Source organism: Anomaloglossus baeobatrachus, chromosome 1 (genome assembly GCF_048569485.1).
Source record: "Anomaloglossus baeobatrachus isolate aAnoBae1 chromosome 1, aAnoBae1.hap1, whole genome shotgun sequence".
Lineage (NCBI taxonomy): Eukaryota > Metazoa > Chordata > Amphibia > Anura > Aromobatidae > Anomaloglossus > Anomaloglossus baeobatrachus.
Window position 1 is genome coordinate 60,372,359 of NC_134353.1, and position 26,638 is coordinate 60,398,996.

The following is a 26,638-nucleotide window of genomic DNA, read 5'->3' on the forward strand; positions in this document are numbered from 1 at the left end:
TTATGGTTAAAATGTAAAATTGAGCAATATACAGTTTAAGAAGGATTTTTTTGTTTTTTCTTAATGCTTGCTAAGACTGCACAGCTTGTGTGGAGCCAACAGGATCGGTGATTGAGATTGTAAGCGCCGATCGGACCAATCAGTGCGCCTGCGCTCCTCCGATGTAGCCTTCTCCAGCGGCACGGTGAAACGCAGTATGGACCAGCGGGCTCATCCACGCCGATGGCTTGAATGGTCAATCTTCAGGACCACAAATGCTCTTGGTAAACAGGATGATGGAGACAGGAGCGATGTGCTCCTTAAGATGAAATGACGAAGAAATAAAAAGGGGGGGGGGGGACAAGATTGCACAGCACTAATAGTTGTTTGCCACTCGAGAGGTTTATGTAAAGCCTCATTAGGAAAGGGTTTTATATAAAGCCAAAGAGTTGCTCATAATCTAGCATAAATAAAACAATATAAAACGTGTGAATAAATCAGAACAAAAAACAAACTGGTCAATATTCGTCACTGGATTAGTCCCGATCATGCAGCCTTGCAAAGACTTCTCTTGGGTGTTGAGCTCCTCCACGGTCTCCTTAATATCGGACAATATATCACATCGGCATTATCAGGTATATAACCAAAAGGAAGGATCCGAAATGGCTTATTCCCAGCAACGGTCACAAGAAGCATCCACTCCGAGCAGTAGACAAAAGCATTGACAGCACGGCTGTTCCAGTATGAAGTGCTTCACCCGAAAAAAAAAATATATATATATATATATATATATATAGCTGCCGGCACCAATATCACAGGAATGGATTGGCATAAAGTTCTACATAACGGCTGCAAAACGAGCAGCGAATACAAGCTCCATCCCAAGGGAGCCTTATATATATGAACAAAAAAGTACTGTGGATGTAGGAAGCCAGAATCTCCATCAGCTGACACTTAACTGAGCAAAGTCCTCGTCAGCATCCGCAGTTAGGCAGGCATCCAAATCAAAATCCCCCTCTGCATCCACTTTTCTGACTTTGGTTGGAGTGCCTGAAAACTAAACAAAATAGAAGTATTATAGCAGGCAGCGGTGGAGAAAAGAAAGGGTTATAGCAGGCAGCGCTGGAGAACAGAAAGGGTTATAGCAGGCAGGGCTGGAGAACAGAAAGGGTTATAGCAGGCAGCGCTGGAGAACAGAAAGGGTTATAGCAGGCAGCGCTGGAGAATAGAAAGGGTTATAGCAGGCAGGGCTGGAGAACAGAAAGGGTTATAGCAGGCAGCGGTGGAGAATAGAAAGGGTTATAGTAGGCAACGGTGGAGAATAGAAAGGGTTATAGCAGGCAACGGTGGAGAATAGAAAGGGTTATAGCAGGCAACGGTGGAGAATAGAAAGGGTTATAGCAGGCAGCGGTGGAGAATAGAAAGGGTTATAGTAGGCAGCGGTGGAGAATAGAAAGGGTTATAGTAGGCAGCGGTGGAGAACAGAAAGGGTTATAGCAGGCAGGGCTGGAGAACAGAAAGGGTTATAGCAGGCAGGGCTGGAGAACAGAAAGGGTTATAGCAGGCAGCGCTGGAGAACAGAAAGGGTTATAGCAGGCAGGGCTGGAGAATAGAAAGGGTTATAGCAGGCAGGGCTGGAGAATAGAAAGGGTTATAGCAGGCAGGGCTGGAGAACAGAAAGGGTTATAGCAGGCAGGGCTGGAGAACAGAAAGGGTTATAGCAGGCAGCGCTGGAGAACAGAAAGGGTTATAGCAGGCAGGGCTGGAGAACAGAAAGGGTTATAGCAGGCAGGGCTGGAGAACAGAAAGGGTTATAGCAGGCAGGGCTGGAGAACAGAAAGGGTTATAGCAGGCAGCGCTGGAGAACAGAAAGGGTTATAGCAGGCAGCGCTGGAGAACAGAAAGGGTTATAGCAGGCAGCGCTGGAGAATAGAAAGGGTTATAGCAGGCAGGGCTGGAGAATAGAAAGGGTTATAGCAGGCAGCGCTGGAGAACAGAAAGGGTTATAGCAGGCAGCGGTGGAGAACAGAAAGGGTTATAGCAGGCAGCGGTGGAGAACAGAAAGGGTTATAGCAGGCAGCGGTGGAGAACAGAAAGGGTTATAGCAGGCAGCGCTGGAGAACAGAAAGGGTTATAGCAGGCAGCGCTGGAGAATAGAAAGGGTTATAGCAGGCAGCGCTGGAGAATAGAAAGGGTTATAGCAGGCAGCGCTGGAGAACAGAAAGGGTTATAGCAGGCAGGGCTGGAGAATAGAAAGGGTTATAGCAGACAGCGCTGGAGAATAGAAAGGGTTATAGCAGGCAGGGCTGGAGAATAGAAAGGGTTATAGCAGACAGCGCTGGAGAATAGAAAGGGTTATAGCAGGCAGGGCTGGAGACTAGAAAGGGTTATAGTAGGCAGCGGTGGAGAATAGAAAGGGTTACATTTCAGCTTTTTATAAATTTTACCAATTCTAGAAAGGATTCAGTAAATTACAAGAACGTTTGTCTTTAAGATCAAATTCCAAAAAGGTATTTAATGGTGCAGATTTCCTGCATGTATTAGGGTTCTGGTATCTGAGGTTCTTTGTGTCATTTTTTTTTAAATAAAGCCGCTTTGTTTTGTTTTTTTTAAACTTCCCAATATTTGGCTTAAACTTGTCGTGTGCGGATAACTTACATTTTTAGAAACTCACTTTATGGTGTTTTTTTTGCAATGCAATTTTTGGGGGAAAATCATAACCCGCAAGAGAAAGTCAAGTTGCGGATTAAAAAAACTGCAGCGACAATCATTTTATAAAAAAACACAATGTGCATGAAGTTTCTATAATCCCACTTTTGTTGGAGCTGTAAAATTACACGGCATCAAACACTCGGTGGAAACTTGACCCAAGAGGTAATATTTTACTTACAAAGTTCTCTTCTGACGCCTCTTCGGAGGTTGAGCACATCATCTCTTCAGAACTAGGGGAAGAAAAATAAAATATGAAAAGTTTGCCGGTGTTTTGTTGGAGCAAACAGACAATTATAAAGCTAAATTGTATGAGAATTCTGAGATATTAAAAGTGAATGATTTATCCCCCCCCATATTTAGTCCCCCGTTCGTGACTTGAACTAGCAGTGATTGGCCGTAGTATTTTCTTATATGGCGGTGTAACTTGCAGTCTCCTATGAAGCCTGCTGGAGCTTCTCAGGAGTACATATGATGGCAGTGATGTGGCCCCTTCAGTGGTCCCCGGCTGCCAAGGTAATCTGTGCCCCATGATCATACACACAAGCATTGGTATCCACGTCATTTAAAGAGGACCTTTCATTAGTATGACCATGTTAAAGCTCATCATATTATGGAATAATAGCTGTAAACATCAGTAAATTGTAATTATTTTTTAATTTATCTCCATACAGAGATGGCTTGTAAAATTTAGGTTCTACTCTATCATGTTCATCTGCATGTTAGAGCTCAGCTATGTATCATTACAAACACTTCCACATCTCACTTGGGTACAGTCAGCACTCCCCCCACACTAATTGCCATGAGATGAGATCTGGAAGTGTTTGTACCAATACAGCAGAGCTCAGCTCTGTATTACAAACACTTCCACATCTCACTTGTGTACAGTCAGCAGTCACTCTCCCTCTACACTGCCATGAGATCTGGAAGTGTTTGTACCAATACAGCAGAGCTCAGCTATGTTTCTTCATTACAAACACTTATACATCTCACTTCTGTACAGTCAGCACTTCCCCCACACTAACTGCCATGAGATGAGATCTGGAAGTGTTTGTACCAATAAAGCAGAGCTCAGCTATGTATCATTACAAACACTACCAGATATCACTTGTGTACAGTCAGCAGTCACTCTCCATTTACAGTAAAGGGTGCTTTACACGCTGCGACATCGCTAGCGATCTCGTTAGCGATATAACACGCCAGACCGAACATACGTTTTGCCGAGATCGCACATGTGACCAATGCTACAAAGAATGACCTATGTGCCATCTCGGCAAATCTTATCTGCGATCTGGTGTCACATCGCTAACGAGATCGCTAGCGATGTTGCAGTGTGTAAAGCACCCTTAACTGCCATGAGATGAGATGTGGAAGTGTTTGTACCAATACAGCAGAGCTCAGCTATGTTTCATTACAAACACTTCCACATCTCACTTCTGTACAGTCAGCAGTCACTCTCTCCCCCACACTAACTGCCATGAGATGAGATCTGGATGTGTTTGTACCGATACAATAGAGCGGAATTAAGCATCTACACAGTAACTACAGAGATCAGTGAAGAGAGGGTGTGTTTTTTTTCTTCCCTGGATGATACTGCCTGCTTATGATTGGTCAGCCTCATTCAGGGGAAGGACACGCCTCTAGAGACAAATCTCTGGTAACGCCCACTTGAACCTAACTAATCATAACCTATATTTCACAAGCCAATATCTCTGAATGAGAGGAGAAATTAAAAAATAAAAACTACATTTTTTTTTTAGTTCCGCTTCCACTGTTCCATGTTGTGACCAGTTTAACAACAAAAAAAAAAACCAAACTATTGAAACTTTGGTTAACAGCAACGATTGGAGCACAGCCCTGAACGTTGAGGTTAGCCAAGTACAGGCTATATAATATAGACAGCGTATACTGTGGGTGGATGGAGCTCAGCGTGACATGTACGTGTGGCACCCCTAGTGGTATTAGCCACAGTAAAACCATCATTAGTTACTCAACATAAGCACTAGAGCAGACACCGCACTACCACCCCTGGCCAGAAGGGGGAGCTCAAGAGACTCCCCTATATATATTCTGATCTGAGGTAAAATAGTTTTTCAGTTGGAGTCGGGACACTCAGAGGAGCAGTCACAGAGAAATTGCTCTGAGGTACTTAGGAGAGACTGACAATTTCCAGGCCCAAGCCATCGGTCTGAAGAGGAGACAGAAGAGGAACATTTTAGGAACCGGGTAGCCATTAATATCTACCCCTGAAAAGGCGCAAATACGGACACTGGATCCGTGGCTGCATTAGTTTCACACAATACAGCAACCAGGAAAAGTGAAGGCGATTCAAGCTTCACCAGGGTCAGACACAGCAACATCCAGTGAGTTCAGCGGTACTCCCGGAGGGGGTAAGCAGAGGAAAAGGACTCAAGTTGCCTGTTGAATTAGGACCCGGGAGGGACAGTTTGGGCCGGCAGCCAGTTCACACACAGCAGCAGGGCCACACACAGACAGCGCAAAGAAGGGGGCCAAGGACCCGGCAGGGCAGAGTAACTTGGTCCTCCTGATACAGACTCCGGTGACGGGGCTTGTCGTTATGCAGTTTTTGTTGAAGTAAACCGGTTAAACGTCGCCTGTGTCTCAGTCTCTCATTTGGACAGTTGCCACCTATCCAGGATTGGGACCATCGAAGCTGAAAAAAACCTATTGCTGATCAAGTGTCTGCGCCCCTAAAGTCTCCTCACAATACCATTATCTATAACCACCATTGCCTTTTACCTCACCTGCCTGGGACCCACAGCCCTACCCGGACAGGGCTTTCCACCTCAGCTGCCCCACATCATCATCCCCGGCCAGCTACTGGCAGCGGTGGCCATAAATAGCCACATTTATTCCAGGTGGCGTCACGAAAAACTCTTATAAACTGTTATTTATCCCCTGTAAATAAACCCCCCCCCCCATTGCACTGTGCATCGCCTGAGACCACAGCCCGGGGGGGGTCGAGCCACCCGTGACATCCCCTCAAGAAATAGACCCCGATCCGGTGCTGGGTACCCCGGTCTCCAGGGCGTCACATACGCAATATTACATTTCGATTTATACAAGCTCTGATCAACCAGAGGAAGCATTTTTCCTAGACCGTCTGTTTTCACCTCATTTCTATAGGGACTGTCAACATTCTCTATAGCCGGGAAATCAGAAGTAAAAAGACCACCCGTCAACCAGTAACATTTCCTCCCCTCCCAAGAGAGGCATTGAAGTCTCCAGGATCTTAACCCCCGGACATTTGTCCATGTCAGTAAGCACGGGCATGTAGGTGTGTAGCAAAGTATTCTAGAAAGTATAATAAAAAGTGAACAAGTCTCCTTACAATGGCTGCAGATCATCCGTATCCTCTTTCGGGGGATCCCATGCATGTAGCTTAATGCGCCAAAGTTTAATCTGTTGGTCCCAAGACCTGCGGCTGTATTTCTTAAATTTATTAGGGGTCCTTGGATGAATTGGCTGTCGTGTGTGTCTGAGAAGAAAAAAAGAAAATGAAATCACACAAAGTTTACACAGAGCAAAGGATGAGAACAAGTGAACAAGTAAACCGTTCTCTAAGGAGCAAACTGCAAAACGCCAGCTATCGAAAAGGCTGCAACCACTTCCAGACTGGGCAAATGATTGAGCTTTACTATTTTCCCCCCCTTCTGCAAAGTAAATAATTTTGCTGTAATAATAATAATAATTTATAATAATTTTATTCATTTATATAGCGCTATTAATTCCACAGCGCTTTACATACAATGGCAACACTGTCCCCATTGGGACTCAATCTAAAGTCCCTATCTGTATGTCTTTGGAGTGTGGGAGGAAACCGGAGACCCCGGAGGAAACCCACGCAAACACGGGGAGAACATACAAACTCCTTGCAGATGGTGTCCTTGGTGGGATTTGAACCACTGAGCCACCACAAGACTGCAGAGCTAACCACTGAGCCACCGTGCCGCCCATTATGCTGTACAGCATAATGTTTAAATTGTGGGGGAAGAGGTAATTTAATTGTTTTCCCTATGGTTAAAAATATGTTGAAACGCCTGAATTTGTATCTTCATGTCACAAGTAATGAGGGGGGGGGGGGGTAGGGAAACTACTTTTCTCCACAAACAAAATTATTGAAATTTATTTTACTTTTAAACATCAGTATACGAAAGCATGGTTATGGCTGCCACTATGTAGTAAGCAATGAAACTGTGCCTTTGACAAAGCTGGAGGTTGCTGGGAGGAATAAAGTTAATTTCCTCCCAGTAGCCAGGCTTTAACTGCCACAGCCACACTGTTTTAAAGTGCCATTAACGGTTTTTTTTTTTTTTACCTAGTTGAGTCTTTAGTTTTACAAACCATTTTAAGCCACTTCACTTTTTAGCTTAAAAGTTTGAAAATTACAAAATTTTCGCGAAATTTCCGTTTTTTTTCACAAACGCAAAAAATATCGGTCTAAATTTACCACTAACATGAAGCCCAATATGTCACGAAAAAACAATCTCAGAATCACCGGGATCCGTTGAAGCGTTCCAGAGTTAACCTCAAAGTGACACTGGTCAAAATTGCAAAAAATGGCCTGGTCTTTAGGGTCAAAATAAGCTTGGGGCTGAAGGGGTTAAAGAGGACCAACCTCCAGAATTTTCCTATATTTCCTATATAAACTAAAGCCAGTGCTATACTGCTGCTATCATGCTGATTCTATACATACCTTTACGTGTGAGATCGGATGTATACTTTCTGAAATACAGGCAAGTAAAGTTTGTGAAATTCACTGTTGATTGACAGCAGCTGCAGAATATCTAATAGATGGGTCGGGTTTTGCTAGTTGATTCCTGCCCCTGTACTGCCTGTCCTTCCTCCCGCTGTGTTATTACAGGAGGAGGGAGGAAGAACAGACAGACAGGGTCGGGAATACCTAAAACCCGACCCATCTATTAGATATTCTGTACCTGCTATCAAACAGTGCATCACGAACTTTACTTGCCTGTATTTGAGAAACTATACATCCAATATCACAACTAAAGGTATGTATAGAATCAGCATGATAGCGCCAGTATAGCACTGGCTTTAGTTTATACATGAAAACCCTGGTGGGTGGTCCTCTAACCGCAGTCTGAGCAACAAGAGGATACAAAGATGGCAAGGCGGCCCCTTTGGTTCACAGTGAATTCAGATTTCGGATGTGGGTGTATTTTTTATTGGAAAGAGTTTAACATAGTACAAAATGTATTTGCTGCACTTCATAAGATTAACCCATGACCATTCTCAATCTTTATGAAAAAGATCTCATTATTACCTTGGCACAGCGTTTAAATATCTGTCATATGCGATTGTGTTCTTCCCGTAGTTTATTTGCTTTTGTCTCCTGGCAAGTACGGCCGGATCTGTTTCCATTTCTCCTTGATTGGAAGACCCCTTTGAATCAGAGCTATTAAAAAAAATAAATAAATAAATAAATAAATATCAAAATAAGGTATAAAATAAATTATAAAATCATGCGCTAATAAGTTAAAAAAAAAAATAAAAGCTAAAAATTAAAATAAAAAAGCTAGAAATTAAAAATAATTAATAAAAAAAATACTAATTAAAATAATAATTAAAATAATAATTAAAATAATAATTAAAATAATAATTAAAATAATAATAATTAAAATAAAAATAAAATAAAAATTAATAATGAAGATGTGTACCTTTCAGACGACAGTTTCCGCTCTCTCTGAACCAGATCGTTAATGAGCAGTTTTCTTCTGTACCTGTCAAACAAAAAAATTTGTATCTTACCTATAAAATTAATAAAAAAAACGCAATTAAGTCTCTGCACTTTTTTCTTGTGGCTGACTATCTTCACTTTTGGATGTCAAATATTTAGTGGTGAAGGTCAGTACCTGACCAGGTGTCACCGACAACCAGACGTCTCAATTACCCATTGCTTCCTTTAAGAAGCTTTGGTGGGGGGGCTGTTCAGTCAAAACGTTGACCCCCCCCTCCCCACAAAACAGTGGCACCTTGGGCCATAGTGGCACCTTGGGCCATAGTGGCACCTTGGGCCATAGTGGCACCTTGGGCCATAGTGGCACCTTGGGCCATAGTGGCACCTTGGGCCATAGTGGCACCTTGGGCCATAGTGGCACCTTGGGCCATAGTGGCACCTTGGGCCATAGTGGCACCTTGGGCCATAGTGGCACCTTGGGCCATAGTGGCACCTTGGGCCATAGTGGCACCTTAGAATGTTCTCAAGTGTATCGGGGGACTCAGGCGCTGCACACCCTCCTATTATCGTCCCTATATGACATGATCACTGGGTACCCATTGGTTACTATGACCGGGGCAGGGATCTGCTGGAGACCCTGGACACCATCTATCCTTCTGTGGGGCTCAGCCCCCAAAACAAACCAGGATTTTCTCTATATACTGGTCGTATTGCAGATTATAGTACAAGTAAAGTATTTTTAGTTCATTAGGGGGACTTTTTTTTAAAGGGAACCTATCACCAGATTTCTCATGTGTGGACTACCATCTTCAGCAGACTGTGCTGCGTTCTATAAAAGGTGCTTATGCTCCGCCCCCTCACTACCCCCGATACCCCACAAAAAATCTTTTAGGCTCTGTGCGCACTAGTCGTTTTTCGGATGCATTTTTGTGCGTCTTTGGGCTCAAAACTGCATGACTAAGTCTATGACTTCATTTTTGCTGTCCGCACATTTTTTTTTAACTGCATTTTCGAGCTAAAAAAAATAAAATAAAAATGGACGTGTCAATTCTTTCCTGCGTTTTTCCACCCATGCAATGAATTGGAAAAACACGGTAATCAAAAATGCAGCAAAACGCGGTAAAAACGCATGCATCTTTTCTGGTGCGTTTTTGCGGCCAAAAACGCAGCTTCAAAAAAAAAAAAATGCTGTATGCGCACAGAGACTTATATTTCCTTTCACAGTATGTAAATCCGGATGGTGCAGTTCGATGGGCGCCTGCTGGGGCATGTCCCCCCCCTCCATTGCAGACTGCCATCCTTTTCCTTTGACATGGATGATTTCTGCATCATTCATAGTCAGGGGAAATCATGCAGCAATCACACATGTGCACTTTGCTCGGCCATACTGTGAGCAGAGCCTAAAACACAAGTGCGCATGCGCGAGCAGGTGATGAGTCTTCGCAGGCGTGAGATTTCACCCAGCTATGTTGCCATCTACAAAGCTGGGAGGAAATCTGGCGCTTGCGCAGATATCCCGCCGGTGCATGCACGAGCACTTGTGTTTTAGGCTCTGCCTGCAGTAAAGCAGTCCAAAGTGCACATGCACGAGCCGATGACGTGTATGCGCAGGTGTGAGATTTGCCCCAGCTATATGGATGACACAGGAGTCATGCACTTCAAAATCAGAGCAAAAAAAGATGGCAATGAGCGGCAAAAAGGAAGGATAGCCGCCACAGCAAGGACGCCCATCGGACTGACGTTCAGTGCGGGAAAATATAAAAAAGGTTTTGGGGGGGTATATAAGGGATAATATACACTTATGGAATGCTTGGTCAAAAGAAGGACGTTCTCCAGGTCCGTGCCTTCTCTTTCGGCCATCTTTGTCCTTCTTAAGCTAGTGTGGATGACGCATTCTTAGTCGTCTACACTAGCCGACTCTGAAGTCCCGCGCAGGCGCACTACAATGCTTTGATCTGCCCTGCTCAGGGCACCTGCGCCAGACCTTAATGTTGGCTAGTGTGGATGACATAGGATGCGTCCTGCACCCAGGCTTCAGAAGGAGGACAACAAAGATGGCCGAAAGAGGAGGTGCGAACCCGGAGAATGGAGACAACCATCCAACCAGTCTGCACTGCACCGACCATTAGGTGAGTATTATAACCCGAACACCCAAAGAACAGAAAAACAAACACCACATTGAAGTAGTATACTGGGTTCTCGGCTCTTACTTTGCCAGGTCTTTCTCCACAGTCTCCAACAGCAGCTCTTCCTCCTCCACCGATGACCCCCAGTCCTTACATCTGGACACCGGCTTGTGGCTCTCCGGCGTGGTGAAGCTGATAGGAAAGGAAGGCCGAGAGATGAGCCTACGCGGACCAATCACAGAATAAAGTAATGACCCCTGATCAGGGCCGGGCTCCATTATATCAGCTGCAAAATTAGCAGAAACATGGCAGAAACCAAACAAAAAAAATATCTTAACCTAGGATACATTGGATAGACAATCTCATCAATATGAATGCGAGCGGTGAGGATTCACAAGTCTGTAGTCAGTCACTACCCGCGGGTTGGACAATCCCTTTAAATCTATGTTTTTGGAGGGATGACGTTTTTGCAGTTGGGTTATATTAAACATTTTACATAGCTTTGCTTTTAAAGACTTTCCAGTAGTATCTGATATGGTCTATTGTCATAAGTGAGCAACCCCCTCCGCAAGCGGCGGCCCTCCCCCCCCCTCCGCAAGCGGCGGCCCTCCCCCCCCTCCGCAAGCGGCGGTCCTTTCCCCCTCCGCAAGCGCCGGCCCTTCCCCCCCTCACAAGCGCCGGCCCTTCCCCCCCTCACAAGCGCCGGCCCTCCCCCCCTCCCTCCGCAAGCGCCGGCCCGTCCCCCCCCCCCTCTGCAAGCGCCGGCCCCTCCCCCCTCCCTCCGCAAGCGCCGGCCCCTCCCCCCCTCCGCAAGAGCCGGCCCCTCCCCCCCCTCCGCAAGCGCCGGCCCTCCCCCCCCCTCCGCAAGCGCCGCCCCCCCCCCTCCGCAAGCGCCGGCCCTTCCCCCCCCTCCGCAAGCGCCGGCCCTCCCCCCCCTCCGCAAGCGCCGGCCCTCCCCCCCCTCCGCAAGCGCCGGCCCTCCCCCCCCTTCGCAAGCGCCGGCCCTCCCCCCCCTCCGCAAGCGCCGGCCCTCCCCCCCCCTCCGCAAGCGCCGGCCCTTCCCCCCCCTCCGCAAGCGCCGGCCCTTCCCCCCCCTCCGCAAGCGCCGGCCCTCCCCCCCCCTCCGCAAGCGCCGGCCCTTCCCCCCCCCCCCGCAAGTGCCGGCCCTTCCCCCCCCCTCCCCCTCCACAAGTGCCGGCCCGATCACACCAGTTGCATGACACTGCTCCTGCTGATCTGCCAGCGTGATCCGAGTGTCATGCAAGGATCGCACATAACCCCGTGTGGCCTCCGTCTTAGGGATGAATTTTCTTCACGTTCATGAAGTGGGTTCTAGAAAAATCATTTTAATGGGTTGTCAAGGGTCTGATATACGGCGCTGATCAGCAATATGCAGCTCCTGATATAAACAGTGTTTAGAGCTGAAACACCAGCGCTGCACACTGTATAGTGGCCATTCTCAGGAACTGCACCTCAGCTGTCAAAGCAGTGTATGATCACAGCTGCAGTACCCACAAATGGCCACTGTGTGGTGTATGGAGCTGTGGAATTCCAGAGAGCAACAATATGAGACCTGAACAACCCCTTTAAATAATGTGCAAACTTACTGCTAAATTTTCCATCTTAAAGGGGATTTAGCTGGATATATTTATACATAGTATGTAACAAGTGAGTACACACCACATTTTTGTAAACATTTTATATCTTTATCTGGGGCAACACTGCAGATCGGACCCTGTGATACAATGTACAGTGTCAGTGCGCAGCTTGGGTAACAGGGAACATTTGGTGCCCTCTAAATAACTCATCACACAGATAAGACACCATTTGCGCTCCCCTTGTGTCATTTCAGTTTCACGACACGCATTGATCACTGGAAGTTCAGCATGGCTCCTCATGGCAAAGAATTCTCTGAGGATATGAAAAGGATTTGTTGCTCTACATAAAGATGGCCGATGATATAAGATTGTCACCACCCTGACACTGAGCTGCAGCACGGTGGCCAACACCATACAGTGGTATAACAAGACAGGATCCACTCAGAATGAGCCTCGCCGTGGTCGATCACAGAAGCAGAGTGTACGAGCCCAGCATCATATCCAGAGGTCGTATGTTCAGGATCGACGTATGGGCACTGCCAGCATTGCTACAAAGCTTACACAGGTGGGGGGTCTGTCAGTGTTCAGACCATACGCTGCATCACATAACATGGCTGTCATCCCAGAAGGAAGGCTCTTCTAAATATTATGCACATAAAAGCCAGTAGTTTCCTAAAGACAAGCAGCCCAAGGACATGGATAACTGGAACCGTCCTGTGGCCTGATGAGACCAAGAAAAACTTATTTGGTTCAGATTGTGTCAGGCGTGTGTAGTGGTACCAGGTGAGGAGACAAACAAGTATGTCCTGCCTACAGTCAGGCATGGTGGTAGGAGTGTCATGGTTTGGGGCTGCATGAGTGTTGCCAGCCATGGGAGCTACAGGTCATTAAGGGAACCATGAATGCCAACATGTACTGTGACATACTGAAGCAGAGTGTGATCCCCTACCTACATATCCCAACATATGACATACAAAGCCATGCACAACCTGTCTCCTCCCTACATCTGTGACCTAGTCTCCCGGTACCTACCTGCACGTAACCTCAGATCCTCACAAGATCTCAGTCTCTGCTCCTCCCTTATCCCCTCTTCCCACAATCGCGTACAAGATTTCTCCCGTGCATCCCCCATACTCTGGAACGCTCTACCTCAGCACATCAGACTCTCCCCTACCATGGAAAGCTTCAAGAGGAACCTCAAGACCCTCCTCTTCCAACAAGCCTACAACCTACAATAGCCCTCAGTCCAGTACACCACTGCGCAACCAGCTCTGTCCTCACCTATTGTACCATCACCCATTCCCTGTAGACTGTGAGCCCTCGCGGGCAGGGTCCTCTCTCCTCCTGTAGACTGAGCCCTCGCGGGCAGGGTCCTCTCTCCTCCTGTAGACTGTGAGCCCTCGCGGGCAGGGTCCTCTCTCCTCCTATACCAGTCTGTTTTGTACTGTTAATGATTGTTGTACGTATAACCTCTTTCACTTTTAAAGCGCCATGGAATAAATGGCGCTATAATAATAATAATAATAATAATAATAATAATAATAATAATAATAATAACATAACCCACAACACCTCCAAGACGACTACTGCCTTGCTAAAGAACCGGTAGGATAAAGGTGCTGGACTGGCTAAGCACCTCCAGACCTAAACCCTATTGAGCATCTGTGGCGCCTTCTTAAACAGAAGGTGGAGGAGAGCAAGGTCTCTAAATTCACCAGCTCTGTGATGTTGTCAGAGGACAGAAGAGGATCCAGCGGCTCCTGTGAAGTCCTAGTGACCTGCATGATTAATTTGGCCAGTTTCACCTAGGCGTGTACTCACTTGTTGCCAGCAGTTTAGACCTTAAAAAGGAATTTGTCAGGTGATTTTTGTGCTTCATACTAACAGTATCCTGATATAGGGCTTGGGCAGCCCTTTCAGGATATGCAACTTATTCCTGTACATTGCCTTAGGCTACATGCGCACGCTGCTTTTTTCCTGCTTTTTTGGCTGCAGTTTTGTCAGCAGAACTTTCTGACATCTGACTTCCCAGCAAAGTCTATGAGAAGTCAGATTTGTCATGCGCACATTGCAGTTTATTTGTCAGCGTTTTTTTTGTCAAAAGTTTGTGACAAAAAAAATGCAGCATGTTCATTCTTCCTGCGTTTTTGTCAACATTTGTCACCCATTGAAATCAATGAGGGGATCAAAAACGCAGGAAAAATGCATGCTAATCAAAAGTGGTGCATTTTACCTGCCTTTTACCTGCGTTTTTGCTAGCAAAAACGCAGGTGATTTGTCAGGAAGTGAGGTCAGGCAAGTGGTCCCGTCCCGTCCTCCATGTGTTCCCCGAAGTACCGCTGTCCCCAGGGGAGATTATGTGGAGGACGGGGACTATCAGCAGCGGCAGCGAGAGGGGGATGGACATTGGCAGCTGAAAACATTGATTTTTCCCTCTCGCTGCTGCCGCCGCTGATAGTCCCGTCCTCCATGTGTTCCCCGAAGTACCACTGTCCCCAGCGTGCACGCACAGGGGAGATGGACCCCTCTCACTGCCACCGCCGCTGAAAGTCCCGTCCTCCACGCTCCTGCCGGCTCCACGCTCCTGCCGGCTCCACGCTCCTGCCGGCTCCACGCTCCTGCCGGCTCCACGCTCCTGCCGGCTCCACGCTCCTGCCGGCTCCACGCAGTAGCGCGATCAGCTGAGCTGTCACTGAGGTTACTCGCGGCCACCGCTGGATTCAGCGGTGGCCGCGGGTAACCTCGGTGACAGCTCAGGCTGATCGCGCGGCTGTCTTCATTAGCTGCATGGAGGTGACCGGAGCGGCGGTGTCTGCTGCTTCTCCGGTCACCTGCATGCAGCAGAGCTGGATGCGACGCTGGAGCATGCTGGATTACGCCGGACATGGAGGGCTTTGTCGGGGTTAATAAATTGGTAATGAGGGAATGTGTTTGTGTTTTTTATTTCTAATAAAGGATTGTTCGGGTGTGTGTGTTTATTTACTGTAACTTACAGATTAATCATGGAGGGTGTCTCATAGACGCCTGACATGATTAATCTAGGACTTATTGGCAGCTATGGGCTGCCAATAACTCCTTATTACCCCGATTTGCCAACGCACCAGGGCAAATCGGGAAGAGCCGGGTACAGTCCCAGAACTGTCGCATCTAATGTATGCGGCAATTCTGGGCGGATGCTGGCTGATATTGTTAGGCTGGGGGGCTCCCCATAACGTGGAGCTCCCCATCCTGAGAATACCAGCCTTCAGCCGTATGGCTTTATCTGGCTGGCATTAAAATTGGGGGGGACCGCACGCCGTTTTTTTAAATTATTTATTTCTAATTTTTTTTTTTTCAATTCAACAAGCTTTATGGGCTTGTTTGAACTGAAAAATACATGAAAATTGTTGACAAAACTGCAGCCAAAAACGCACCAAAAAAGCAGCAAAAATGCACCAAAAAAGCACCTACATTTTTTGTGACATTTCCAGGCTCTCTCTGACAAGGTGCAGTTTTGGCTGCAGTTTGTGAACACGAAAAAGAAGCAGCGTGCGCATGTAGCCTTTTTGTTTCCTGCAGACTAGTCAAGTGTATGTAGATGCCTCATGCATATTCACCCCTTGCCCCGCCCCCCCTATGTGCGGCGCCAGTGAATGGTGCAGACTTTCAGTATGTTCTAGAAAGTGAAACTAATCCCTTGGGGGGGGGGGGGGTCACAACTGCAGAATTTGTTTCACTTTCTCCAACACTGAAACATGCATTTTCTCTGCATTTTTCCGCCAGATGGTGCAGATTTCATGCAGAAAATGTTAATCTGCAGCATGTGCACAGAGCCTTGCACAATCTGTACACTGACTACATTGTATCAGTGTCATCTTCAGTGTGTCCCATAAAAAAAATACAACATTTACGTAAGTGTGAAGGGTGTACTCACTTGTGACATACTGTGAGTAATATTAACACTATTCTCCGTGCCATGGTTCAGCATCGGCCTTCCTTCGCTGCTCAGTTTACACATCACCGCTGCAGCCAATCACTGAGCTCAGCAGCTCCATCCAGGTGACCGCTCGATCCTGTGTGGCAATTGGCTACAGCAGTGATTTGTGCTTTCGACAGGACGTCACCGAAAATAGCGAGAAAGTAGCGATGGGGAGGCGGCACTGGATACAAGGAGGGCGAATACTATACATGCAGCTTAAAGCATTCTGCAATCCTCTTTACATGGAAAATTCCTTTAATTTAGGTGAAATTGACACAAGGGGTTATTCTATAGTGATGGCCGTGCACCCAGCTCACCTGTCTGGACGTTGGTCGCAGCTGTTGGAAGGTTTCTCATCAAAGACCGTCCCCTCTTCATCAGCATGGCGTCTAAAGTTACCATCTGATCTTCGCTTTCGTCCCTGCGACCAGCGGGTGGGAGGTTCAGATCTACGAAAGGAACAATAATGGTAAATTTTTCCCAAAAAATTAAACATAAGAACAAAGGGTCTCTGGCTGATGTTACATCGGAACCCAGCTCTCACTGCCCAGAGCGGTCCCGGTAGTTTAACCCCCTGAATGCTGAGATCGCAACATTCAGGAGGCAGGGAGAGGAGTCACTTATCTCCCTCTGGCAATCGGGTCCCTGCTGTGAGAACAAAGGGGGACCCAATCGCTGCCATAGTAACAGTGTGTCGTCACGACACCATGATGACCCCGGGTTACTGACCTATGGAGAGCCTCACACACCATGCTGTATGCACAGTGTGTGAGAAAGTGCTGTGATAGAATTCCCTGCAGTGATAAAGCTCTGCAAGGGATTATACAAACAGGAAACCCAAACAATTCACATGCTGCTTATTTCAGGGAAAAAAAAATAAAATAAGCATGTCAACAGCAAGTCAGGATTCTTAGGCTGCTTTCACACCTCCGATTTTTCCTGTGCGGCACAATCCGGCACTTTGCAGGAAAAACGCAACCTTTTTTTTTGCTGCCGGTTGCGGTTTTCCTGCATAGACTTTAATTAGTGCCGCATGGGCTTGCGTTCTGTCCGGTTTTTGCCACATGCAAATGCATGCAGATTTAGTCGATGCGGCGGCCGGATGGAACGTTGCCTGGCACGTTATTTTGTGCGGCAAAAAAAAAAACCGCACTGCGCCGCAACCGGCCGATGCGGCGCATTTTTCAATGCATGCCTATGGACGCCGGATGCGGCAAAAACCGGACGGGCCGCATTTAAAAAACTTATGCAAAGGATGCGGCTTTTTCGCCGCATCCGTTGCATAGGTTTTAGAGCCGGACTGGCCAGCTCTGCACCTACCGGATGTGTGAAAGCAGCCTTAGACTTTGCTGAACATCATGCAAAGTGTGCACATGGAAAACTGCAACTACACATTTAGGCGATCACTATAAAATGAAGGGAATTTTGTTTACTTACCGTAAATTCCTTTTCTTCTAGCTCCTATTGGGAGACCCAGACAATTGGGTGTATAGCTTCTGCCTCCGGAGGCCACACAAAGTATTACACTTTAAAAAGTGTAACCCCTCCCCTCTGCCTATACACCCTCCCGTGCATCACGGGCTCCTCAGTTTTGGTGCCAAAGCAGGAAGGAGGAAACTTCTAAATTGGTCTAAGGTAAATTCAATCCTAAGGATGTTCGGAGAACTGAAACCATGAACCAAAGAACAATTCAACATGAACAACATGTGTACACAAAAGAACAACCAGCCCGAAGGGAACAGGGGCGGGTGCTGGGTCTCCCAATAGGAGCTAGAAGAAAAGGAATTTACGGTAAGCAAACAAAATTCCCTTCTTTGTCGCTCCATTGGGAGACCCAGACAATTGGGATGTCCAAAAGCAGTCCCTGGGTGGGTAAAAGAATACCTCGATAAAAGAGCCGAAAAACTGCCCCCTCTTACAGGTGGGCAACTGCCGCCTGAAGGACTCGCCTACCTAGGCTGGCATCTGCCGAATCATCGGCATGCACCTGATAGTGTTTCGTGAAAGTGTGCAGACTCGACCAGGTAGCCGCCTGACACACCTGCCGATCCGTAGCCTGGTGTCGCAATGCCCAGGACACCGACGGCTCTGGTAGAATGGGCCTTCAGCCCTGCAGGAATCGGAAGCCTAAAAGAACGGTAGGCTTCAAGAATCGGTTCCTTGATTCACCGAGCCAAGGTTGACTTGAAAACCTGAAATCCCCTACTCTGGTCCGCGATAAGGACAAGAGCGCATCAGACCGGCGCAGGGGCGCCGTGCGAGAAATGTAGAGCCGGAGTGCTCTCACCAGATCTAATAAATGCAAATCCTTTTCACATTGGTGAACTGGATGCGGACCCAAAGAGGGTAAGACGAAACGGGGATACCTTAGGGAGAAAGTCCGGGACCGGACGTAGAACCACCCTATCCTGGTGAAACACCAGGAAGGGGGCTTTGCATGACAGCGCTGCCAGCTGAGATACTCTTCTGAGTGATGTGACTGCCACTAGGAAGGCCACCCTTTGCGAAAGAAAGTGGGCACGGCAAACGGCCAGGGAGTAAAACCCTGATCAGAGCACCAGGATAAGAAGATCCTCCAAGTCCTGTGATAGATCTTGGCGGACGTTGGTTTCCTGGCCTGTCTCATGGTGGCAATGACATCTGGAGATATCCCTGATGACGCTAGGAGCCACCACACAGTGAGGTTTAGAGCCGTAGAATTCAGAAGGAAATATGGCCCTTAAGGCAGCAAGTCTGGTCGGTCTGGGAGAGTCCACGGTTGACCCACCGTGAGGTGCCACAGAACCGGGTACCACGATCACCTCGGCCAGTCTGGAGCAACGAAGATGGCGCGGCGACAGTCTGACCTGATCTTGCGTAACACTCTGGGCAGTAGTGCCAGAGGAGGAAATACATAAGGCAGTCGAAACTGCGACCAGTCGTGAACTAGCGCGTCTGCCGCCAGAGTTCTGTGATCCTTGGACCGAGCCATGAATGCCGGGACTTTGTTGTAGTGCTGAGACGCCATTAGATCGACGTCCGGCGTTCCCCAGCGGCAACAGATCTCTAGAAACACGTGCGGGTGAAGAGACCATTCCCCTGCGTCCATGCCCTGGCGACTGAGAAAATCTGCTTCCCAGTTTTCTACGCCCGGGATGTGAACTGCGGAGATGTTGGAGGCTGTGGCTTCCGCCCACAGCCGAATCCGAACTGCTCGGAAGGCTTGACGACTGCGTGTGCCGCCCTGGTGGTTGATGTACGCAACCGCCTTGGCGTTGTCCGACTGAATTCGGATCTGCCTGCCCTCCAGCTACCGCTGGAACACCTTTAGGGCTAGATCCACTGCCCTTATCTCCAGAACACTGAACCGAGGGGAGGACTCTGTCGGAGTCCAGGTTCTCTGAGCCGAGTGGTGGAGGAAGTCCGCTCCCCACCCTGACAGACTCGCGTCCGTCGTGACCACAGTCCCGGCTGGGGCCGGAAGGATTTTTCCTTCGCCCAGGAAGTGGAAAGAAGACACCACTGAAGAGAGGTTTTTCTGCAAGGGAAAGAGACGTTCTTGTCTAGGGACGTCGACCTCCTGTCCCATTTGCGGTGTCCGATAGAATCGGACGCAGACGAAACTGCGCAAGGGAACTGCCTCCCTTGCTGCCACCATCTTCCTGAGACAGTGCATGAGGCGCCTCAAGGGGTGACTGGGCCCGAAGGAGAGATTGCACCCCTGTCTGTAGTGAACGCTGACTATGCAGCGGAAGCTTCACTATCGCTGAGTATAAAACTCCATCCTGAGCTAAGTCAGTGATTGGGTCGGTGTCAGTTTTGACCTTGGAATTTTGATGATCCACCCGAACCCCTGGAGAGTCTCCAGAGCAATGGTCAGGTTGTGTTGACATGCCACCCAGGAGGGGGTCTTGACTAGAGGATCGTCTAGGTAAGTGATCACCGAGTGGCCCTGTAGGACCGCCACCACTGCTGCCATGACCTTGGTGAAGACCCGTGGGGCTGTCGCCAGGCGGAATGGCAGTGCCACGAACTGAAGGTGTTCGTCCCTGATGGCGAAACGCAGAAAGCGTTGAAGCTCGGGTGCGATCGGCACATGGAGATAAGCATCCTTGATGTCAATTGATGCTAGGAAATCTCCTTGTGACATCGAGGCTTCAGAGTGTTCACCGCCTGAAAAAGTGCATCGGCTCGCTCGGGGGGCGGAGATGTTTTGAAGAAACGAGTCGGAGGACGAGAGCAGAGCTCTATCCTGTAACCGTGAGACAGAATGTCTCTCACCCATCGGTCTTGGACATGTGGCCACCAGGCGTCGCAAAAGCGGGAGAGCCTGCCACCGACCGAGGACGCGGTCTTGGTGAGGCCGAAGTCATGAGGAAGCCGCCTTGTGACTTAGACCGCCATGCAGAAGAGTTCCTCTAGCCCTCCTCTGACCTGTTGGACGTGGAGGAACGGAACTTTGCTGAGGACCGAAATGACCGAAACCTTTGGACTGGGGCAAGGACGAGACTGTCTAGTAACTTCATCCAATTGCTCGCCAAACAAACGGTCGCCAGAAAATGGCAAACCGGTTAAGAACTTCTTGGAAGCAGAGCCTGCCTTCCATTCACGTAGCCACATGGCCCTGCAGACTGCCACCGACTTGGTGGATGCTACCGCTGTACGGCTCGCAGAGTCCAGGAACGGCGCTCATGGCGTAGAACGAAAAAACCTACGCCTGAGAAGTGAAGGACACAACCTGCGCCTGTGACACTGAGCCCAACCCTTAAACACGTCAGGGGGGAAAAGGGTAACGTGTGTCAATAAGGCGCTTGGTAAGCGCTTGTCCGTCATGTTCTGTGCTACTGGACGGCCCCTCTGGAGTTAGAGTGATCGAAACACGCACTCCTGATGAAGTCGGGGAAGGTTCCCAGCGTGCCCGCTTAGCCTATCATAGGCCGCGGTCCGTGACGGAGTTCTCACCGTGGGATCTGGGTGTTACCCCAGGATGTTGTACCGACCCAGAGGGACCCGGGAGCGATGAACTCACAGCTCCCTGGCCCTGTGTTATCGGTCTGGACTGCAAGGCTTCCAGTATCTTAGCAGACCCTCTGTCCATAGACTGAGTCCTGGAATGTGAAAGCTATTCAGAGATTTGCTGATTCCAACATGCAAACTCTGTCCCTGTCATCTGTGCAGTGCCTGTAATATAGCCGCACAAGAGGTACAGCTTGTAAAATAAGCCAGTGCCTTGGCACCCTTACTCTTTAAGAGCAGACAACAGCATGTCGTCCGCAGAGTAAACAGTGAGGGTATACAGCCAAAAGCAAATAATGCTGCCGAACAGTGAGATCATATACCATATAAATAAACATATATATATACACTGCGGCACCAAGGGGGGTCAGCACCTGAAAAACTGGTGCCCCCCAGTGCTCAGTGAGGGGGAAGGAGGATACCAACGTATGCTCCAGCCCTCCCTGCCGACGTCCAGTCGGCCGTCCCGTCGTTACCCCTGACTGGCAGGCCCGAGAACGGGAGTATATGGCACTAGGCCGTAAGAGCCGGGGACTAAATTTAAAAACGCGGCCGGCAAACATGGCGCGGTCGGCGCGGTAGTCCCAGTCTCACAAACCACTCAGGAACCGCTGCGGCATTTGTAACACAGATGCTGCCTGCACCGTCCCTCAGGGGACACAGAGTACCTTATAATGCAGGGCTCTGTCCCTGATGATGTCCAGTCTCCTGTCCGTCAGAATCCCCCAGGGGCTGCGGATGGAGCCCGGACCCAGTGCATGGCGACCGTTAGGATCCCCCTCTCCCAGCAAACTCTGTCCCTGTAGCAGTGGAGCAGATTCTGAGATCCTCCACCGGCAGAATTATAACAATGGCTGCCGGCGTTCCGAGGGGAGGAGAGAGCCGTGGGCGGAACCGCAAAAGTGCGGGAACCTGGTGGCCCATAGTGATCAGTGAGGGGGGCGGAGGACAGCGAAGTGTGCTCCAGCCCTCACTGTCGGCATCATACCGACCGTCCCGCCTTTCTCCCTGACTGGCAGGCTCAGGGGCGGGAGTTTAACACACTAGGCCGCAAAAGCCGGAGACTAAAGTAAAAACCGCGGCCGGCAAACAGGCACGGTCGGCGCGGTAGTCCCAGCCAAAAAATCCACACCGCAGTCGCAGCTGCGTCTGAGGCCAAGGTGCTTCATGCACCGTCCCAACGGGGACCCAGAGTACCTGTAGATGCAGGGCCATGTCCCTGACGATACTCAGTCTCCGGTCCGGCAGATTCCCCCAGGGGCTGCGGAGGGAGCCCGGTCCCAGTGGCTGGATGACCGGTTTGGCTTGTGGCCACCAGATTCCCTGCCCCGGGTCTACCTCAGCTGCAGCCAGAAGTTCTCCACTGCAGACTGTGCTGAAAAAATGGCTGACGGCGTTCTCTGAGGAGGAGGGAGGCGTGGGCGTAGTCACAAAAGTGCGGGAATCTGGTGCCCCATCGTGAGTAGTGAGGGGGGCAGAGGACAGCTCAGTGTACTCCAGCCCTCACTGTCGGCGTCATACCGACCGTCCCGCCCTTTTCCCTGACTGGCAGGCCTGGGGGCGGGAGAATACTATACTAGGCCGCAAAAGCCGGGGACTAAAGTTAAAACCGCGGCCGGCCGGCAGTCCCGGACCCATACCCACGCCGCAGTCGCTGCAGCGTCTGGGCCCAAGGTGCTTTATGCGCCGTCCCAACGGGGACACAGAGTACCTGTGGATGCAGGGCCATGTCCCTGACGATACTCCGTCTCCTGTCCGGCAGATTCCCCCAGGGGCTGCGGAGGGAGACCGGTCCCAGTGTCTGGATGACCGGATAGGATCCCACTTCCCCAGAGCCCCTAAGGGATGGGGAAGGAAAGCGGCATGTGGCTCCAGCCTGTGTACCCGCAATGGGTACCTCAACCTTAACAGCACCGCCGACCTGAGTGGGGTGAGAAGGGAGCATGCCGGGGGCCCCATAGGGGCCCTCTTTTCTTCCATCCGATAAAGTCAGCAGCTGCTGCTGACTAAAACGTGGAGCTTGCGTGAATGTGTGCCTCCTTCAACACAAAGCAAAAAACTGATGAGCCCGTGATGCACGGGAGGGTGTATAGCAGAGGGGAGGGGTTACACTTTTTAAAGTGTAATACTTTGTGTGGCCTCCGGAGGCAGAAGCTATACACCCCAATTGTCTGGGTCTCCGAATGGAGCGACAAAGAAATATATATATATATATATATATATATATATATATATATACACATACACACACATACGCATACATACACTATATACATATATATAAAACATGAATATCTATGTATTCATATATAACATGTAAATATATGAAATATATACACATATTTATGTATATATGATATATGTATATATTAAATACATATATACACGTATATATATATATATATATATATATATATATATATATATATATATACACACACACACACATACATATATACACACACACACACACATATATATATATTTTTATATAGTGCTATTGCTTCCACAGTGCACTACATATATTGGCAACACAGGGAAAACATTCAAGCCCTTTGCAGATATTGACCTTGGTGGGATTTGAACCCAGGACCCCAGCGCTGCAAGACTGATCACATTAAAAAAATAACTTTAAAATCTGCACCTGAATAAACTAAAGCGGGTGGCACTGTGGCTCAGTGCTTATCACTGAGCCACAGTGCCACCCGCTTTAGTTTATTCAGGTGCAGATTTTTTAATTTATTTTTTTAATATGATTGATCCCTTCGCAATATTCACCATAAATAAGTGTATTGTATGCACCGGGCTCAGGAGCAGAGCCTGCACCATACAGGACGGTGCATTATACAGATGCAACTGGAGCTGGAAACAAGTTTAACCTCTTAAGTGCCACAGTCAAGAAGAAAAAAAAAACAGAGCCCTATTACAGCTATGGTGATAGTTAAACACAATTGGGGCCTACAGAGAACTGCATTGCCCCCAGATACAATGGCGGCCTACAGAGAACTGCATTGCCCCCAGATACAATGGGGGCCCAGAGAACTGCATTGCCCCCAGATACAATGGGGGCCCAGAGAACTGCATTGCCCCCAGATACAATGGGGGCCCAGAGAACTGCATTGCCCCCAGATACAATGGGGGCCTAGAGAACTGCATTGCCCCCAGATACAATGGGGGCCCAGAGAACTGCATTGCCCCCAGATACAATGGGGGCCTAGAGAACTGCATTGCCCCCAGATACAATGGGGGCCTAGAGAACTGCATTGCCCCCAGATACAATGGGGGCCTAGAGAACTACATTGCCCCCAGATACAATGGGGGCCTAGAGAACTACGTTGCCCCCAGATACAATGGGGGCCTAGAGAACTACGTTGCCCCCAGATACAATGGCGGCCTACAGAGAACTGCATTGCCCCCAGATACAATGGGGGCCCAGAGAACTGCATTGCCCCCAGATACAATGGGGGCCTAGAGAACTGCATTTCCCCCAGATACAATGGGGGCCTAGAGAACTGCATTGCCCCCAGATACAATGGGGGCCTAGAGAACTGCATTGCCCCCAGATACAATGGGAGCCTAGAGAACTGCATTGCCCCCAGATACAATGGGGGCCTAGAGAACTGCATTGCCCCCAGATACAATGGGGGCCTAGAGAACTGCATTTCCCCCAGATACAATGGGGGCCTAGAGAACTGCATTGCCCCCAGATACAATGGGGGCCTAGAGAACTGCATTGCCCCCAGATACAATGGGGGCCTAGAGAACTGCATTGCCCCCAGATACAATGGGGGCCTAGAGAACTGCATTGCCCCCAGATACAATGGGGGCCTAGAGAACTGCATTGCCCCCAGATACAATGGGGGCCTAGAGAACTACATTGCCCCCAGATACAATGGGGGCCTAGAGAACTGCATTGCCCCCAGATACAATGGGGGCCTACAGAGAACTGCATTGCCCCCAGATACAATGGGGGCCTACAGAGAACTGCATTGCCCCCAGATACAATGGGAGCCTAGAGAACTGCATAGCCCCCAGATACAATGGGGGCCTAGAGAACTGCATTACCCCCAGATACAATGGGGGCCTAGAGAACTGCATTACCCCCAGATACAATGGGGGCCACCGTACAGCCATACATAACCACTTAAAGGGATTGTCCAATTTACATAACTGACTTCCTAATTGCACATAATGGTTCAAAAGTGATAGATCAGCTAAAGAATATATAATTATTAGTTCTATTAGGTGACATGGAGCAGCTCGGTCTACGAATGTGGCAGCCAGGAAGGAAGGGCACCGCATGGCTGGGGCAGAGGTGCGGAATGTCGGGGCCAAATTACACTTACCAGGCTCTAGGTTAACACAGATTTATGCATTTAGAATGCAAAACTTTTATTATTTATTTGCCCCTTTATTAAAAAAAAACATTGATTGTAAGTGAACATTTTAAATAAAGTTATTGGGAAAAAACGTTCAGGAACCCAAACAGCCAGAAAACAGAATTGCAGGAACCGATATAGCGGGCACAACTTACCGGCGGGCGTCAGCGCGGGTGTCCCTGTGTCTGTACATGACTGCAGTGCTCCGATACAACCTCTCTCACGTCTCGCCGGTCTCCACCTACTGAGCGAAGCGCGCCAGAAACACAACCTTTAACTGACCATGCAGGAATGTACCACTGCTGAACAAAAAGGGGGGAGGACAAATCAATACTCTCTCCCTTTAGTAAGTTTTTTTTATATTTTTCAGTCTCTCATCTACAAAGTAACTTAATATATTTAAAACAAGTGGAATTTGCTTCTGAATTTAAAACATTTAACTGCTCTAAAAAATATTTTAGGGTTGTAAATATTTTTTTTTACCCCTCAGAAAAGAATTATTTTGGAACGTTCCATACGCTATGACGCGTTCCGGGAAAGGTGAAATGCGATTGGTTCGATCTCGGTGCCAGTTAATTGGTGGGCGAAAACGGAAGCTGCTGTTTCTTTCTCCTGATTGGCTGTTTGGGTTTTGTGGGCGGGTAGATTTTGAAGCGCTTCCCCGCCAAATACTAGTAGTTGTATTTTGGCGCTAAAATGAAGGAAGGAATAGATAATAGTAAATATAGGGATGGAAGCAATGGCTACTGATAGTGATAATGGCGGGCAGGGCGAGCGTATTACACGTATATGTCAGCTGGGCCTTTATTACTACCGTACTTCATTATGGCGTCCGTCACCGCAGTGGATTTGATCAGGCACTGTTCACATTAGGTCTTGTTTTGGGGCTCTTCCTAACCTATGGCTAGCCACGTGTCCATTGTGTCCCTACAGTGCCCCTCATACACATTATGCTGCCCTCAAAATGTATCCCTACACATTATTATGCTTCCGCAGTATATTCCCCACAAATGATGTCCCCCATAGTGTCTTCCTGATTATGGTGCCCCCACAGCACTCCGCACAAGTAATGCCCCTACAGTGCCTCCTCCATATTATGGTGCTCACCACACACAGTATGATGCCCGCAGAGAGAAATCTACACAGTATGATGTCCCCAGAGACCCCACACACAC

At 48.6% G+C, this 26,638-nt stretch overlaps 1 protein-coding gene across 2 annotated transcripts; it reads right to left on the reverse strand.

The window, feature by feature from the left end:
* Positions 1–362: 362 nt before the first annotated feature.
* SLBP (stem-loop histone mRNA binding protein) lies at positions 363–25,699 on the reverse strand. 2 transcript variants are annotated; one of them, XM_075332780.1, is made up of 8 exons: positions 25,619–25,699; positions 16,407–16,538; positions 10,618–10,725; positions 8,388–8,450; positions 7,994–8,125; positions 6,041–6,187; positions 2,870–2,921; positions 363–1,036 (listed from the first exon to the last, which is right to left on the reverse strand). In XM_075332780.1, exons 1-8 carry the CDS (start codon positions 25,654–25,656, stop codon positions 923–925), a joined length of 786 nt encoding a protein of 261 aa, XP_075188895.1. In that variant the 5' UTR covers positions 25,657–25,699; the 3' UTR covers positions 363–922. The 2 variants fall into 2 exon arrangements, with proteins under 2 accessions (XP_075188895.1, XP_075188883.1); XM_075332768.1 differs by having other exon boundaries at positions 10,618–10,755.
* Between the last annotated feature and the right edge of the window lie 939 nt (positions 25,700–26,638).